The sequence below is a fragment of the Balaenoptera musculus genome, chromosome 8 (genome assembly GCF_009873245.2).
Source record: "Balaenoptera musculus isolate JJ_BM4_2016_0621 chromosome 8, mBalMus1.pri.v3, whole genome shotgun sequence".
Lineage (NCBI taxonomy): Eukaryota > Metazoa > Chordata > Mammalia > Artiodactyla > Balaenopteridae > Balaenoptera > Balaenoptera musculus.
In genome coordinates, this window is record NC_045792.1 from 75,184,450 (window position 1) to 75,202,035 (window position 17,586).

The window sequence follows — 17,586 nt, forward strand, 5'->3', positions numbered from 1 at the left end:
ACATTCATATATGCAATATATAATCAACTTAGGTAACTTATTGAAAATGGGCTCATCTAAATTATTTTATTCCGAGAGATGCAGAAAAATTGACAGTAAGATGTTTAGTGTTTCATAAAATGACATGTTCTAATGTAATTGTTACTTAAGTTTTATACTTAGTAGCACAAATGCATAATAATGATAGCCTGTCTCCTTTATATCTGTCTATATATGCTGGCCAAATTGGCCTACTTAAACTTCAATTTGATTAAATTTAGAATTAACTATTTCTGATATAATATAAATGACAAAATATTCAAAATACACTCATTATAATAACTGCTTTAAATTATACACATCGTGGGGTGAGATGTGACAGGGTAAGAGAGTGTCATGGACATATATACACTACCAAATGTAAAATAGATAGCTAGTGGGAAGCAGCCGCATAGCACAGGGAGATCAGCTCGGTGCTTTGTGACCACCTAGAGGGGTGGGATGGGGAGGGTGGGAGGGAGGGAGATGCAAGAGGGAAGAGAAATGGGAACATATTGTATATGTATAACTGATTCACTTTGTTATAAAGCAGAAGCTAACACACCATTGTAAGGCAATTATACTTCAATAAAGATGTTTAAAAAAAAAAATTATACACATCTATCCATAGTAGTTTTTTTAATTCTGAGGTTTCTTCCACTGCTTAGTATGGTGGCTTACACATGACAGGTGCACAGACAAAAAATTGCTTATAGGAAAAAAAATGAGTGTATTAATATTAACTAAGCCAAATGAAGATAATCTTTAAGCAAATAATTTACAACAAAAATAATAATAAAGAAAGAAAACTAACCTTGGGAAGTCTTTTCTATGTGCCAAGCATTGGCTAAGAATAACACGAATAATATTGTGTTAAATCCGCACAAAAATATTGCAAGATACACACCATTACTTTCCCTCAGAAAACTGAGATTTTATAATCTCCCAAAATAACAAACTAGTAAATTTTAGAGCTCACATTCAGACCCAGATCTTTGTGGCTTGAATCCCATGGTCACTATTCTCTTTCCATCTGTTAACTTTAGTTTAGAACTTGCTTGAGTGCAAAAACCAAACACAGTCACCTCTTTGGTATAATGTAGATACTACTTAAAGACTCTTGAATTTAATTTTATAGAATAAGGTAAGAGTGTTTGCTTTTACAATTAAATAAACTTTGACATAATTTAAATTCTTGCCTTTTCTAAATATGCTAGGTAAGATTTTAGCCTTTATTCAGTTTGTTTATTGTCACAACCATTATCATCACGACATAATTGTCATCATCCTTGATAATTTGAGACATAGTGTTTACTGAGTAATTACTCTGTTCTGTTCTTGTCATTGTGCTGTTATGCCTCTCTGCAGATTTAACTCATTCATTGCTTACAAGTCATCAAACATGATATTTTGGGCCATTATGGATCAGGCATGATATGCCCAATATTCAAAATGCCATTAACAAGTGAGACAATATTATAGGTGTGTTTTGAAGCAATAAAGCAATTGCTTTATTAAAGATAACACTTCCAGGAAAACTAGGAAGTAAAACATCATCTTTCTATTATCATTTTCCTAAGGAATGATGCTGAGTGAGACGTTTATTTGTCTTAAATTTTATAAGCTGGTTCTGTTAAGGATATAAAAAGGAGAATCATGCAGTTACTTTTCAGTTTGCCAAATTGATTTTCTAATGAGTCCATGGTAGATTCGACATTTGAGTGTTGGCAGACAAAGGCTGTTTTAAATTGATAGCTGAATACACAATAGCAATGCATCCTACATATCACATTGTCTTTCTTACATTACCCACATTACTGTTTTTCTTCAGAATGAATTTTATTTTCCATTGAATGTATCTATTGGTATTTACTTCCAATTCTTACATACTCTCAAAATAAGTACAATACATTGATTAAAGAATCATGATAGTTGAGTCAGGTGTTGCTTTTTAGAGTTGGTGTTGACTGCATATTGGCACAGTTTGGTCAGTTCACTAATAGTTTTCATATTTTGACATTGTTTCCATCACAAAATGCATGAGATTGTATCCAAGTCTCCTTGAGCTTTAGCTGCTTCCTTCACACAGCTGTCACTGAAGATGAGGGTAATAGCAGGGCCTTAAACATCATCTTCTCCTCAGCTTTCATGTATTCCTTTTTCCTGTTTGTTATTTTGTACCATGGACAGGATTTAAAAAGTCCAAATCAGAAGAAACTGATTATCTAGACAAGAAGATTGATTTTCATTTGTTTGCTTTTGTTTTGTGATGTTTGTTATTGTTCTCTGTTTGAAATTGATGCCTATGTCATATTACAGTCTGTACATTTCATTGCACTGAAGTCGATTTAATGTATCAAAAGTTGTATCATTCAGCCAGAGTCAGCTAATGGTGCACTTGAAATTGGAGGTAGTAAATATCTTTGCTTTAAGCCCCTTTAGTTAAAAGTAATTTTAGACTTCCCCAACCTGGGTTTTATGACAATTCACTAAGCATTAGCTGAAACTCAAATTTATATTACCAAGAATGGAAAGATTCTGTAATTCAGATTTCCCATAATCAATTCTATTTTAATAAACATTGCTAACGATATTAGAACTTATTTTAAAAGCTTTAAAGATGACATTTTATAGCAAGATAATAAATTTTTGTTTGTTTAAAGCCAAGTGAAATCATATACTTTTATAATCTAAGTAAATGTATTTTTCTATTCACCACACACTCCCAACAAATTCCATTCTGGTGTCAGTGGCAAATACTGCCATTGCCTAAACCTGTGCAGAGAAGGAATTCAATATTTAAGTGGGGGAATAGAATAAAGCTGGGAAATTAAATTACTATAAAATTCTATGTTTAAGAATTGAAGCAATATTGCTATTTTTCTTAATGTTTATCAATAAGCTAGTATTTTCTTTTATCAGGATATTGTGTCTATGTAAAGACCATTCTCAATTCTATCTTTTCCCCCCAATATCTGTTGTCTTTATTAGGTGCTGTATATAATAACATTTTAAAAATTCTCTAATCTTAGTTTAAAAAGAAAAAAGTATAAGCAGTATATACTCCTCTGGTAGGCTCAACAAATGCAAGTATGATTTGTCAACATTACTGAATGTGTCCAGAGCAATTGATAAAGCAGCTTTATTAAGTAATCATATTATATTAGAAAAGAAGTATCAATGCAGAGAACCATCTTCTAATTTGCTCCTTTTATGGGCAAAACTGGCTGATGGTATGTATTTGTACATATTTACAAAATTCAGTCAGTTGAAAGTGTTTCTTTCTAAAGTATCATTTAGTCAAATTTCGTTAGGAGAAGACATCAAGTTTCAGAGGGCTCACTTGACATTGTTGTTTGGAGGATAACAAAGGACCATGATGTGTAATTTTTAATCCTTATTCATTGCATTATTTCTGCTAAAATCCCTGGTGAATATAGAGTTAGGATTTTTAAAAGACCAGACTTTGCTTCATAGTCTTACGTTTGCTGTCTGTTTTTAAGTATCCATCAACTATTTATATCATAATTATAGCTACATGTGTTTCCAATATTGACTTACAAATATTAACTAATTGAAGAAAATATTTTCAGGGTGGGATTCCTGAGACTCATGGTTTTTGGGGAGGAAGTTGGGCAAAGAGTTTTGAAAACTGCTTTAGGACTTTAGTAAAGCTAACTGTACTGTGGAATAGGATGGTTTCTATGAATGTCAGAATGAAGACTAGCTCATTTACTGGGACCATGAGTGATGAGGGAGTCGATCCTGCTCCCCATTGAGCTGCTTTACTGTCCTTTCTATTGTAAAGGTGTCCACCTTTGTCTTGTCTTTCAGTCCTCCACAAGCAACCCAGAGAAGTGTGTCTCTGTTTGCTAGAGCTTGGCCGGATTGCAGCCAGGTAGGTCATACTACTGCCGCTACTTAAGACTTGACCATCTCAGCATCCAAGCAGCTGAGAAGCTTGCTGCCTTTTCATCGCTGATGTTTAACCTAGGTGTTGAGAAGCAACTCCTTCAAATATGATCAGTATGAACATCTCGAGAGCAATTGTTCAAACTAAAAGTGGACCACCAATATTCTTAACATCGTGGCCTTATTGTCAAAGTCACTATGTTTAAACATTTTCTAAATATCCTTTAATTGAAGACATTTTCCTTGCAACTCTTTCTTGGGAGGCTGGGAAGGATCTTGTACATGAAATTGTATGTGACAATTATGCTTTCCTTAGTGGAAAGTCTATTCCCATTATTCTCTCTCTTTCTCAGCTCCTTCATCCCTCTCTTCCTGTTTACTCTTGAATAATTTTCAGCCTCTCCTTTTGTTCCTTTTTCCTCATTTTCCCCATTTAACATCTCATCCCTCAGCTCTTTTGGTTTCTACTCCTGAGTGGATTGATAGTTTTTAAATTATTCTCCATAATTTGATTGGGAAAAGATAGAATATTATCCTTCATATGTCGAGATATCTTTGGAATCTTTTTCTTCTAGAAAAGAAAAACAAGAAGTCATTGTAGAAATCATACCTGTAGCTAAATAAGTAAGGGAAAGGACTTTATTAGCTCAGCTGACTTGATTTGGTTTCATGTCTTCTCCTTATTACATTGCAAATCCTCAAACAAGGCTTCTGACAGTTTTATAAAGCCCAAAGAATTATAAATGAAGATATAAATGTTTGAATAGATCTTGATGCAAAATAAAACTTCAGAATTAATTAGAAGATGTTTTCTCATCCAGATCTGATTATACTTCTAGCATTGAGATCAGATGAACCAATAAGACAAAGTAAGAGTGTGCTCTGGGTGTTAATTCTCAAAGGGAGAGCTATAAAGAAAATCAAAGAAAAGAAAATACAAGGTGAGCACATCAGCATATTACAGCAATGGGTAGAAAACTTGCTGCCAAGGAATAGCCCTTTTTTTGATCCAGTGGAAAGTTCACTGTAATCAGAAGAAGTAACCCCAAGTTCTTTAAAACATCATAGTCAACATAATCTTAACAAACTGTTCATCAGGTATGGATTTTACTTTATCATAATAATTGGATGAGAGAGATTGTTTTGAATTAAATAGGAATGAGGCTCCACTCAATAAGGAGTGAAAAAAATCAATTTGAGACATTTAGGGATGTCCCTACTTTCTCCCACACCTCTCCCAGCTATATTGTGTGACAGCCTCTGGAGAGGGTACCCTTGTCTTCTGACCACTCAGGTCTCTACTACTCAGGCATAGTTCATAGTATCTGACTGTTTCTTAGAACCCCATTCCCCTTCAATGCTGTCACTTTCTTGGGTTCTGAGAGGGAGCAAGACAAAGGTACCTGTTTCTTTTAGGACTCAGCTAAGCCACTCCTCTACCATGCTTAAGCCTTCTGGCCTGCAGGACAAACAGCTATGAGTCAAAGGACTCAGCCTTGAGTCCTTGGGCTCAGCAGATATCCCGTAAGAAAGGTGATATTAAACATACAGGAAGGAGGAATACACACAAAGTAAAATCTCAGTAAATGAGCTGCTGCCCCTGAAATGCTAGAGTAAAAGAAAGATTGTCTAGAGTTCCTGGGTAATAGGAGATTAGGCAGAAAACTTTTTGTTTACTTGTTTATTTTAATTATATCATTAGAATATTCTGAAATGCCAGATTCTATTTTGGTGCTTTGATAACCTAAATATGTGGATCAAACAGGCATCATGATTCTGAAAGTTGTGATAGAGGTAAAAAGGAGTGGTGCTATCTACTGAATTAGCTGGGAGTTGTCATTTTCCTCTTGTTTAGTGTACATTATTTACCTATTTTCTGGATTTATTTTATTTTTTGTAGTTATACTCTTTATTATCTGAACACTGTTAGGAATCCTGCTGAACTAAACATTTTAACTATGACCTAGTCATCAAAGAAGAAGGCATGCTATCCAATGACAAAATTCCCTTAGGAATCACCTTTCCTCCAGCTCTGAGTCTGTCATGAATTGCCCCTTGCCATAGTATATAAAACAAATTAATATCTTGGTTAATGAAAGGGAATCATAATGGCCTGGTCAATTTGAAGGTGAAGCATTATATGAAGTGCTTTGTGTGTGTTTTTCCCCAAATATTTTAAAATTGAGATTCTGCGTTGCTCCATTTCTTTTTTTTTTTTAAGCCACTTTGTTGAGATATGGTTGACATACAAAAAGCTGTACATATTTAATGCAAACCACTTGATGAGTTTGGATATAAGCATACATTTATGAAACCATCACCACAATCTATGCCATAAATATATCTATCACCTCCAAAAGTTTTCTCTGCCTTCTTTATTATTATTACCATCATCATCATTATTATTATTATTAATAAGAATGGGTGGCTACATTTCTGACCTCACTTTATGACCATGTGTACTGATAAAAGCAGAGATTATTCACATTACAAAAGAAAATTACTAATTTCACAAAGCAGTGATCTAAGGATTAAGACAATACATTACAATATTCAATTTGTAAATTTTGCCTTTTATCTTCTTCACCTACTTAAGTGATGTGAAGTATTGCACACTTCCCATGAAAAAGAAAAAAATATGCTAACAGATTATTCAGGGCATCACCTTTGTGTGCAACATAAGGTTAAACAGCTGAATGCCAAATGGATAGATTGAACATTTAAGTATACATGTCTATTTAAGTTTCTCTGTACACATTTGAAGATTTTATCAAAATTTTAATGGACGTTCAATTGTGCTTTAAAATCAGTAACCCAATAAACCCAAACATCACTACCTTAGCCCTGTGTTGAAGCATAATTGTTGAAGGAAAAAAGGGAAATTCATCATTCCCATCTTATTTTACTCCTAATTTTTTCTTTAGATATATTAAACCTTTATCTAGATCATTGTATGTGCGCTTCCTCCTCCCTGTACTCCTCTATGGAGTTGAATTAAGACAGAGTTATTGAATTATTGAATTAAGACAGCATTAGACAAAACCAGAAGTGGTATTCGGAGAGCTCTCAAGAATCACAACATTAATTTGTACACACAACAGATGAGGTTTGGCCATAACAAAATCCCAATACAACCTTGCGAGTTCTGTGTTTTTTCCACTGATAGATGATGTTTCTTTACACTTGATTCTAAACATTTATTTCTCAAATTACATAGATGTCATCTTAAAAGCATCAACATCACTTTAGAAATGATTCACTAAATATTTCTAATTCCCTGCTGTATTCTCTTGCCTGGGAACACTCCGTGAAGCTCCTTTGAGAGCTGTGGGGTGGGTGAAGGAGACCACTTATTTTTGTTCTCATGGGTGAAACTTCCTTTTATTTTCAACTAAACAGAGCTGTCATCACTGAAGGGTGAAATCCCTCTGTTAATATTTCAGAAACCATGTCAGTTTCTGTGTGTAAAATATGCATGTTTGCCTTCTGCAAAATAAAACACTCAGCAAAAACAGGTCAATAAAACCTCAAAGATCTTTTTAATGAGGGTGCTTTGATATTCATTGTTTAAAAAAAGTTACTATGAATTCAACCTTTTTTAAGACTGCAGAATTAAGATTAGCTTTATGATAAAACTAAAAAAAAGACTTTTGATATTTTGGTTTGGGGCTATGATGAATAGTCAACATCAGAGGGAAGCTTTTTATATTTTTATTTTTGAGTGTTTTCTTCATTTTCAACAAAATTTATGACCATTCAAAAGAAATATGCTTTGTGAATATTTTTGTTAGTCTCCTATTTTAATCCATGACTTAATGAAATGTTACTTAAAAGAAAATATTCTTATACAAGGCTTATTAATTAACTCATCCTATTTAAAGAGCTTGACTCTGACTGCTAAGAATAAAATTTGTTTTCATATGAGTGAAATTTCCATCCAAATTTAAATCTATCTTTAAATAACTTTAAAACAGAATAAAAAATGGGGCAAAAACCATCTTGCAAGAATCTATAAACTATCTGTTGTATGCCTTAAGAAGGGGGAGTTTCTAAACTTTATCCCTCCAACTCTAGTAAAATAGGCTCCAGATGTCTTTTCTTTGAAAATTATAGTCTAGTAAATAGTTTGAGTAAATTTTCTAGTTCAGGGCTTAGTTTGGGGGCTCAATTATTTCATCTAGACCAATCTCAAAAGCTATATCCTGTGCCAGAAAAATGAAAAGTCCATTTCTAAGATCTCATCATAAAGTTATTAACCATAAGACCATTTCCCTAGCACTTTGCATTTTTGAAATGAGACCAAAAAATGATAATATGATATTGCCCTTTCAGTATTCCCCCTACTTTCACATCACTGGGGTATACAGATGCAAAGATTTGGTTTTAGTGGATTCAACCTTCTTGCTATCTTTAGTTGACCCTTATTCAGTTTGAAAGCAACAGTTGCCCCTTCTCCCGCAAAGCTTTGAAATCTTGTAGTTGGACAAGAATAGAAAACACTATAAATTTTTGAAAACCTTATAAACAAAATCAAAATGTAGAATGGTATAGAGTTAATCATGGAAACCAGAATGAAGCAGCCTTTTGTTTTTTTTTTTTGTTTTTTTTTTTTTATAAAGTATATTGTCTTTTTGTTTTTGCTTTTTTTATAAATTTATTTATTTTATTTATATATTTTTGGCTGTATTGGGTCTCCGTTGCTGCGCGTGGGCTTTTTCTAGTTGTGGCGAGAGGGGGCTACTCTTCGTTGCGGTGCGTGGGCTTCTCATTGCGGTGGCTTCTCTCATTGTGGAGCACGGGCTCTAGGCACACGAGCTTCAGTAGTTGTGGCACGCAGGCTCAGTAGTTGTGGCTCGTGGGCTCTAGAGCGCAGTCTCAGGAGTTGTGGCGCACGGGCTTAGTTACTCCGCGGCATGTGGGATCTTCCCGGACCAGGGCTTGAACCCGTGTCCCCTGCATTGGCAGGCGGATTCTTAACCACTGCGCCACCAGGGAAGCCCGAAGCAGCCTTTTGGAGAGCAGAAAAAAGACCTACTGGTAACTAAGCTGGCTTCAGGTGCAGGCCCCCAACCCAAGGGGAATTTCATGATTTACAGACTGTTGACACCTCCAGACAGACAGGAAGCCAATGAATCACATCTAAGTGTGTATTTCAGGATTGGCTGACTGTACCTTAGGCAGCTTGAAGTATTCAAAAGCCAATTTAAGCAGAAATTTGGGGCTTAGTGTTGATTTTCTATGTTCAGTGGCATAGCTAATTTTCAGCATTCCCAGATAAAGAAAAATCTCCAGGGCAAAGTTTTCCATGTATGACTTTGTTACCAACTTCATTCAAATTTTGTTTTGTATTCAACATGGAGTGGAGCTTGTTGTTACTTTTTAATAACATATTTCTTATTATTTCACTTTGTTAAAAAAAAGAAAAAGAAAAAGAAAAAATTGTGCAACCCAAACAGCCTGCTCCTGAAAGGTGGTATAAATCCACCTTCAATTACAAATGAAATCATATTTTCCAATTGACCCAATTTATACTTTCAAATATGATGTTTTCATTTATGATTGACTTTTAAGTGGCTGTGAATTCTAGCATGTTAAATTCCTCTAGCTTCACTGCCCAGTTTATGTTATTACCTTGAGAACATTAAATGTAGCAAAATGTTATACCATGATGGAACTAAGAATTCACATAAGTCTAGAGGGATTAAAAAGGGTTGCCTGTTGAAGTTCATCCAGCGAGTTAGCAGCAAAAATGAATTTATAACTTGTTCTGCTATGCTCCAGCACTGAGATATTCCTGCCATCCTACAATTCTAGGAAAATTAATTTAAAGAAAGCGGTGAGTTTTTTTATAAAGGATACCAACAATAGTAATAATATAACAATAGTAATAACACTACATCTTAATTTTGATGTTAATTGATGTAGTTACATAATTTCATTGGGTGGTATATTTTAAAAAGTTAAAACTTTGGCAAAAGGACCTCAATGCTGCAGTTTCCTGGTTGTGCAAGCTTTGATACATCAGTTATCAACAGCCGTCTCGGAGGTGGTGCCATGTGTCAGACACTGTACTGGGAGTGTAATGGATACTGTTTTAATTCCTTCTAACTGTATTAAAACACAGGAATTAGAATTTCCATTTTACAGTGAAATAAAGCTGAGGCTCGGAAATAATGTATGTCAAGATGCCCAAAAGTTCCAGACACATGGAATTCAGTAACAGTTGCTCTTTTAACTTTCTTCTTCCTCCCTCCTCCCCTCCCTCCCTCTCCCTATCTCTCTCTCTCTCTCTCTCCTGCTACATCAGACCTCTAGGACAGGCCACTTTCATCTGTGTTTTCCTGAGAGAAAACAGACTCTTAGAGGTTAAGTGATTTGCTAAATCTAAAGAGTAGGTTAATGGCATAGTTAGCTCAAGTCTGCCTCAGGGAAGAATGATACCCAAATCTTCAAGTGAATATTACTGGTACTTGTCAACAGTAATGAGATGCTGGGTTGAGTTAAGTGTAATTAATGAGTACTAGAAAGTTAAAAATGTATTTTGGTTTTGAATAGGGTTTAAAGTTTTCTAGAAGAACATTTTTTGGGGGTAAAACACTTATTTACATTTAATGTCGATATGTTTTATTAAAGTGATATGCATTTAAAGATCCAAAACAATGAAATCTAATTCAGCTTTGGAGCCTGAACTCATTGTTATATGAGAATATGGAAATTTTTTGCATTCAAAAAAAGTAGCTATTAAGTATCTATTGTGTGCCAGGATCTACACTGGCTGCTAGGAATGCTGTGAATCAGACAGTCTCTACTGTTATAGAATCTGAGGTCTATTGCATGTTTCTACAAATGTCCTGTTAACTGGCTAATCTGTATAAAAGGTTTGAAATGTGATAAATAGTGCCTAAAGTCTTTTAGCTACTGATTTATGTAACTAAAAATTACTCTGTTCACTAGAGGCAGTTAGCAAAACAGCAATTATTGAGTTGTGCCAGCTTAAACTGTTTCGTACTGAATTCTGATATAAGTTTTCCAGCTCTCAAAGGCCACCTGACGTGTGTGATGATGTCAGTTAAAATAACAAGCCATTAGAACAGGAAGACGATAACCTAAGCTTTTACATTTAATGATGTTTTAATATACTATTCACTCACTCTAAGGTATTAGACATATTGCCAACATATTTATTCTCTCTATATAGGTTATTTACTTTGTAGGTAATCCACAGCCTATTTTTTAAAAATTTCCAAGTGACTTTTTCCTCTTCTTTCTAACATGTGATCACCTGATTAAAATGTCAGAGAAAACCTGAAGTAAGAAAACCTAGATTTGCATCTTTATTCTGTTCCTAGCTCGTTCTATATTTCCTCTGGATCTGTTTTATTTATTCTGTACAAATGAAAGGGTATAACTACATGAACCCAAAGATCCTTCCCAATTCTCAAATTCTGGAATTATCTTTGGCCTCCTTCACCTAGGTACAATTGATATGCATCTAGGAAACCAAACCAAATTTAAACTTAGCCTAAGAAAAATATGGGAGATAAGAATGCTGTTAACAACTACATCTCTGTCTTTGAACTGCTGTGGCATTTATAATTTACAACACATAATTTTTAACATATTGTTATTCTAAATTATTTTTGTTTCTTTATTCATTTTCTTTCTCAGTAATACTGTACATGCTTTCATTATGTTGTTCTTAAAAGCATAACCAATGTACTGTATTACCCATTCTACCTTGTTCTGGATCCATAAAGATATACAAGTAAGAGTGAATTTCTTCTCTGTTAATTCATTTAAGGACATTTATTTGGGGAAATTGCTGTTTTCAACTTGACTCTGACTCTGATTTTATTTCCATTTTTAACAAGCTTATATTCAAAATAGGAGTTCAATTATAGCACTAATATCATTAAAGCTAGTAAATCTGAAAGCTGAAGACTAAATTAATATGGTAATTCATGTTATTGACTCATTAATATATTATATGGAGTATTTTAATTTATTTTTAGTATGTTATGCATCTATTCATTTATATGTTCATATATAGATGTAAACATATATGCATATGTATATGTAACTATAAATATATATGTATGTATGTATGGGGGTGTGTGTGTTTTTCCCTGCTTAAAAGGGTGCCAATTTAAGAACATACTATTTCAATGCCAGAGAAAAGTTAATGTTGTTTTGAAAAGTCAGCAATTTGGTCCTATGGTATAATTGAATGCAACATATGGCCAGTGTATCATTATTACCACTTATGCATGTGTATTGATCTGGTGTCTTTTAAAAAGGTATGGTGTGGAGCCTCCTGGTTTGATAAAATTGGAAAAAGAAATTGAACAAGAAGAAACACTCTCTGCCCCTTCTCCTTCACCTTCTCCTTCATCAAAGTCTTCTGGAAAAAAGAGTACGGGAAACTTACTGGATGATGCAGTAAGTGAAATTGGTCAAGTTTCTTATCAACGCTTGGTCTTTTTTGAACTTCAAAACTCATTCTGTACAATTTTCTATCAGTCTAACCTTTACCTATTCCAATGTTATTGAAATTTATTTTAAAATCCTATGAGGAAGTTTATAGTCCTGCAATTTATTTTGAGATTCAAAACTGAGCCACTTATTTAAAATAAAGCGTCATTTAATTCTGCTGAGTAGTATCTAAAATTTTAGGATAATAAGTCAACCTCCTGAAAATTGTCTTTGAAAACACTTAAGCCTTGATACTATTGGTTCCTGTTTCCTTATTCACTGATAAGAAGCCTGAGGCATGGGACTTGAGGATTTTTAAAGAAGGAAAAGCATAATACCATGGAGAAGATAACTGCCCTTTACTGACTGCCTGCTATGGGCCGGGTTCTGCCAGTATTCTTCAAGTGCTCTTGTTATCTTTAGGGCAGGTTTCTTATTGAGGAACCTGAGACTTGAAGTTGAATTACCTGCTGAGAGGAAGAGAGGAGCTTAGATTCCAACCTAATTTTGTCTAACTCTCTGAGGTCACCATCCCTCAGAGTGCTGGAGTCACCGTCTTTGGCAGATTAGGAAATATTTTCATTATACCCTCATAATTACAGAAAACAGATTCTGGGTGTAACAGTAAACAGGATGAAATAAAATTCTCTGGCTACTTCTGTTGTCTCTTAAGTAGTGTGTCATGTGTGTGCATTTACTTCCCAGCACATATGTCTTGAGTGTAAATGTCAAAAACCTATGGGTTTTATAAAAAATGGAAACCGCGGGGATGTCAGACTGAAGTATGTCTCACATACACAAGGAGAGTTCTTAGAAACTAGCACCAACCATAATGCCAGTTATAAGGAATAGGCAGGATTGAAAAGGACAGCTAGCCTGTAGCTGAGAGTTTCCTTCCCAAGGGTCTGAGCTGAAAAGAGCAGGGGAAATTGCTGATTGGTGCCGTAGGATGCAGAAAGAAAGATTCCCCCATCTTTTCTTTCTTCCATGTGACACTATAACCTATATTGCAGATTTAAATGAGCAGAAATATAACAATTTGTCTGACCGATCGAGAATTCGCATTTCTGCTAAGGGTAGCACACATAAACTTAGCCCATCAAGGTATCTTATCCAATACCAGTTTAATTTAGTTTTCCTTTGTTCAATCCACTCAGAAATGAAAGGATAGGCAGGGCATTTTAATGTAATACACCTAAAAGGATTTTAAAATCACAGGAATGTTTTTAAGGATCAGTCACATGTCTTGAATCCTGCTGTTTCATTTTTATTTTGTAAGGTAATTGAATAACATTGTACTAATAGTAGATAATGGCACATTATTTATATATTGATGAGAACAATTTTTTCTTCTCTCTCAATTATACTTTTTTGATTAGACTTACTTTAGAGTAAGATCTTCCTTTTAGTCTTTCTCTCATAAAAGTGTTTTTCTGGGGTTACTATGCTTGATCTTAGTCCTTTTCCTCTCAGCTGTTACCTCCATTCTCTTCCTTTAATGCATTAGAGTCAGAGGTCTGACCCTTAACCTCCTAATGAATGAATTACTGAATCAAATGAATTTTTTAGTCCTCAAATTATGAGACCACTTTCTGGTGTTTGACACTGTTGACCACTCTGTTCTTGAAATTCTTCTCCATGAACTTTATTGCTATAAGAATGATCAACCTAAACGCAACTCAGAATTGATTAAAATTGTACAGGGGCTCTATAATATCCAGGGTAAAGCCCAGACTCAGGTATGTGTCACATAAGCCCTCCATGTTGTGGCCCATTTTGGCTTTCCCAGACTTTTTGCCCTATGGATTCATTCTTGCATTCTGATGGATCTATTGTAAACCTATACTCTAATCCCAGACTCCCAAGGATTTTTTATACCCTGTGTTTTTCCTCACTTGGCCTCCTCACACTGCTCATCTTTGAAATCTACTTTTAGACACCTTTTCATCTTCTAAAATTCAGGTTGTGTGGCCTTCCATAGAAAGCTTTTCTTGGCATCTCTCATCCCAGGTAAAATTGACAAATTTGTCCTTGGTACCTCAAGTACTTTTATATATTTAATGAAGTGTTTACCTTATTGGGCATACATACCTATTCTTCTCTAGGTATGGTCCTTGTTCTCAAAGAAAAGGACCATATTTTATTCAGCTATATCTAGTACCATGCTTATTGGATAAATTATTAATGTGGGTAATCAAAGTTTAAAAAAGACTCTCCCTTTTTCTATTTATCTGGAATGGCCATGTGCTCTGGAAATATGTGCACTTCTCAGCTCTGCTGTAGCTTTGCAGAGCGAGGAGATGTTGCCCCTTGAAACCATTTCCATGAGCCTGGGAAAAGTAGTTAGAATGGTTCCCTTTCTTCACCAGCTTGTCTCACATGTGGCTATCCCTCATCCTTGAGAAGGGGAGAAGAAGGACAGGAGGGAAAAGGTGGTGAAACAACGATGAAAGGGATTTTGGAAAAGTTTTACCTATACTCCAGTTCAGAAGAGGTAGATGGGATAGGGACTCTCTTCAAAATGGCAAGACTGTCACTCTGTGGTTGTTCTTCCCTACTCCAAGTTCTGTTCTCTTAGCTGGAGGCAATGAAGGGGGTTTCAGAGAAGCTTTAAAGTTTGTCAGGATTTGGGAACATAACCATCTGTATAGTGAAGGGGTTTTCATTGAATGTAGGAAATGTTCTAAGCAGATATTTCTATACTGTTGCCAGCTAGAATACTATGTTCACAGCCTTCAAACTAGCACTTCTCATGCTAGTTTGAATGTTTAATCAAACACTCACACCACCAGATGACCCGTGGAAAAAGAATTCCATGGTTAGGTTAGTTTGAGAAATACAACTTACTATAGTCCCTACCTAGAGTTTGGCAATGCATTCTGGTATATCAAAGGCACTAGTGAGTTCCATAACAAGATCTTGTTTAACCTGGAGTTTTCCATGCTTCTTTGGCCACAGAAGCCTCTTACAGTCTTCTTCATTCTACATTGGGGAAATTGCACTGAAATATTTGCATTCTGTTTAAGTGATAGTTTTTCACTGAGTGTTTTATTTCAGGGACAGTGGAACAGAGAGAAAAAACATATGAACCTCACTAATGGCTTAAATCAGAGCTTCATATGTCAGATATAAAAAGGAAATAGTTCCTATGGCAACTGCTTCACTGCATATGAGGCATATATAGCCATTGGGGAGTTGAAATTCATATACTCCAACATGTTCTTTAGAATAGGGATATAAAATATTGCTTGCAAAGTTCCTGTGTTTAGTTAATACTATTGGCTATTTCTACTCTGGCAAAGTTATTATTTACATCAAAAAAAAAAAAGAGGAAAAAAAGAAGGAGAGTAAAGAAGGGGAGTAAAAAAAAGAAAAAAATGGAGAAAAGAGTAAAGGAAAAAGAAAAAGAAAGAGACGCATTCCCGTGCTAAGATGTCATATTCCAGTGAACAGTTTCAACAATAACTGCCAGTTTTGAAACTTTCAATGTGTCCTCACATTTCTTTGTTTGCTACTTAGGAGAATTGTGGAAAATTGAAAAACAAAACAGGTGACCTTTTATGTGGATAATACATCCCACCTTCTTTAATCAAGCCAGACATCGTAAGAGAAGCACAGTGGAGTCCATTCGGATTAATTTATTCCCCTGATGTCCTGATAGAGTGATTCAGCTGTGATAAGATGATGGGGTCAGGTTTAGTGCCCTCGTGTTCAGCCTGTTCCCACACAATGAGTTGAATACAGTTCTAAGAAGCCATTCTTACTTTCTTCCTCTTCTCCATCAACTTCCTCAGTCTGGGGATGAGAGATAGTATAATTCTGAGTAATCAGGCTCCTCTTGAAATCCCATTTCAACAGAAAGCTGGCTGGGTTCCTGGCCAAAATCAGAACACCTGCCAGACTGACTTACCCCAAGGTAATGTAAGAAGCAAGATGTCATCAGTCACTGTTTACTTAACTCCCCACAGCCTGGCCTTGTCTCTTCCATTTCTGCTTCCAGCTCTCACATAGCCACACAAAAGCCCTTGATCTTAAAAAGCAAGTATATTTTCAAAGCTTAGGAAGGCATTAGAGAAGGACAGGCCACTTGAGAAAGTGTTTCTTGTATTTTATTTCATTTGGTACCAATAGTTTCTGTATTTTGTCTAAAAACACTTCAAGATGGAAATACTTTCCATCCATACTTGTGATTGTCATTTCTTAGCAGAGGAACCACTTGAACACCAATTTACTGTCTGCTCAGTTACTACATCGTGGTAAAGCTGTGCCAGGCATGACTCTCCTAAAGTCTGGGCCATGTGCTTTTATGATGCTGACTGTAGTTTTTTTTTCAGGGTGGCCAAAGTCCTTCTCCCTCCCTCCTTTCCTTCTTTTCTCATGGAATTATTGTGGTGCTAAGGAAAACTGTACTGCTTCTAGCAATGGTATGCAATAAACACAATTTTTATATATATATATATTTATATATATATATACACACACACATTTATATTTTTTTAGCATTTATTTATTTTTAAACATCTTTATTGGAGTATAATTGCTTTACAATGGTATGCTGGTTTCTGCTGTATAACAAAGTGAATCAGCTATACATATACATGTATCCCCATATCTCCTCACATTTATATTTTTAAAATATGTCTATAAATACATATTGAAGGAGATACACATAGAGGAACACTTACAACACTTAAGACAGCACACATTCATTGGTCCTGTGACCTCACCCCCACCCCAGAATGTGGGTCTGCATTATAGAAGGGAATCCCTAGGGATAGGATTCTATTAATACTGGGGGAGTGGGTGGATATATCTATGGCCCAAGTATCATATGGTGTGGAAAATTCAGAACTCAAAGACATGGGCCTATTCACTCATATAACGATGTTAGACAGTCCCCTTACTTTTTCAATGAAAGCCATCTCTAAAATTCTTTGAATGCAGTCTTAATCTGTCACACTAATTCCCTCCTGTGTCCTTTGTAGGTCCCTGTGCTTATTTATCCATTTATTATTTATTTATTTATCCAAACTTATCTTAATATAAGTTTTGCTTCAGGATTCCCCCACTCTTTCTAGCTTTCCCCTCTAGTGTCTTATGCTTCCATACTTTCTGGAACCTTGCTTATTCTAGGGAAACCAAGATGCTTAAGTCCTTTACTCCAACAGGCAAGTGAGTTCCTGC

At 35.2% G+C, this 17,586-nt stretch overlaps 1 protein-coding gene across 10 annotated transcripts in view; it reads left to right on the forward strand.

Annotated features, from left to right (window-relative positions):
• The window catches only part of GAS2 (growth arrest specific 2), a 148,228-nt gene that overhangs the window by 77,377 nt on the left and 53,265 nt on the right, over window positions 1–17,586 (forward strand). For all 10 annotated transcript variants that reach the window (XR_005021044.1, XM_036862312.1, XM_036862313.1 and 7 more), the window contains 2 exons: window positions 3,853–3,916; window positions 12,228–12,369. Coding sequence is in view for 9 of the 10 variants with exons in the window: in XM_036862312.1 (XP_036718207.1) it covers window positions 3,853–3,916; window positions 12,228–12,369 (206 nt within the window). In the remaining variant the exon portion in view is untranslated. The remainder of the gene's footprint in view (window positions 1–3,852; window positions 3,917–12,227; window positions 12,370–17,586) is intronic.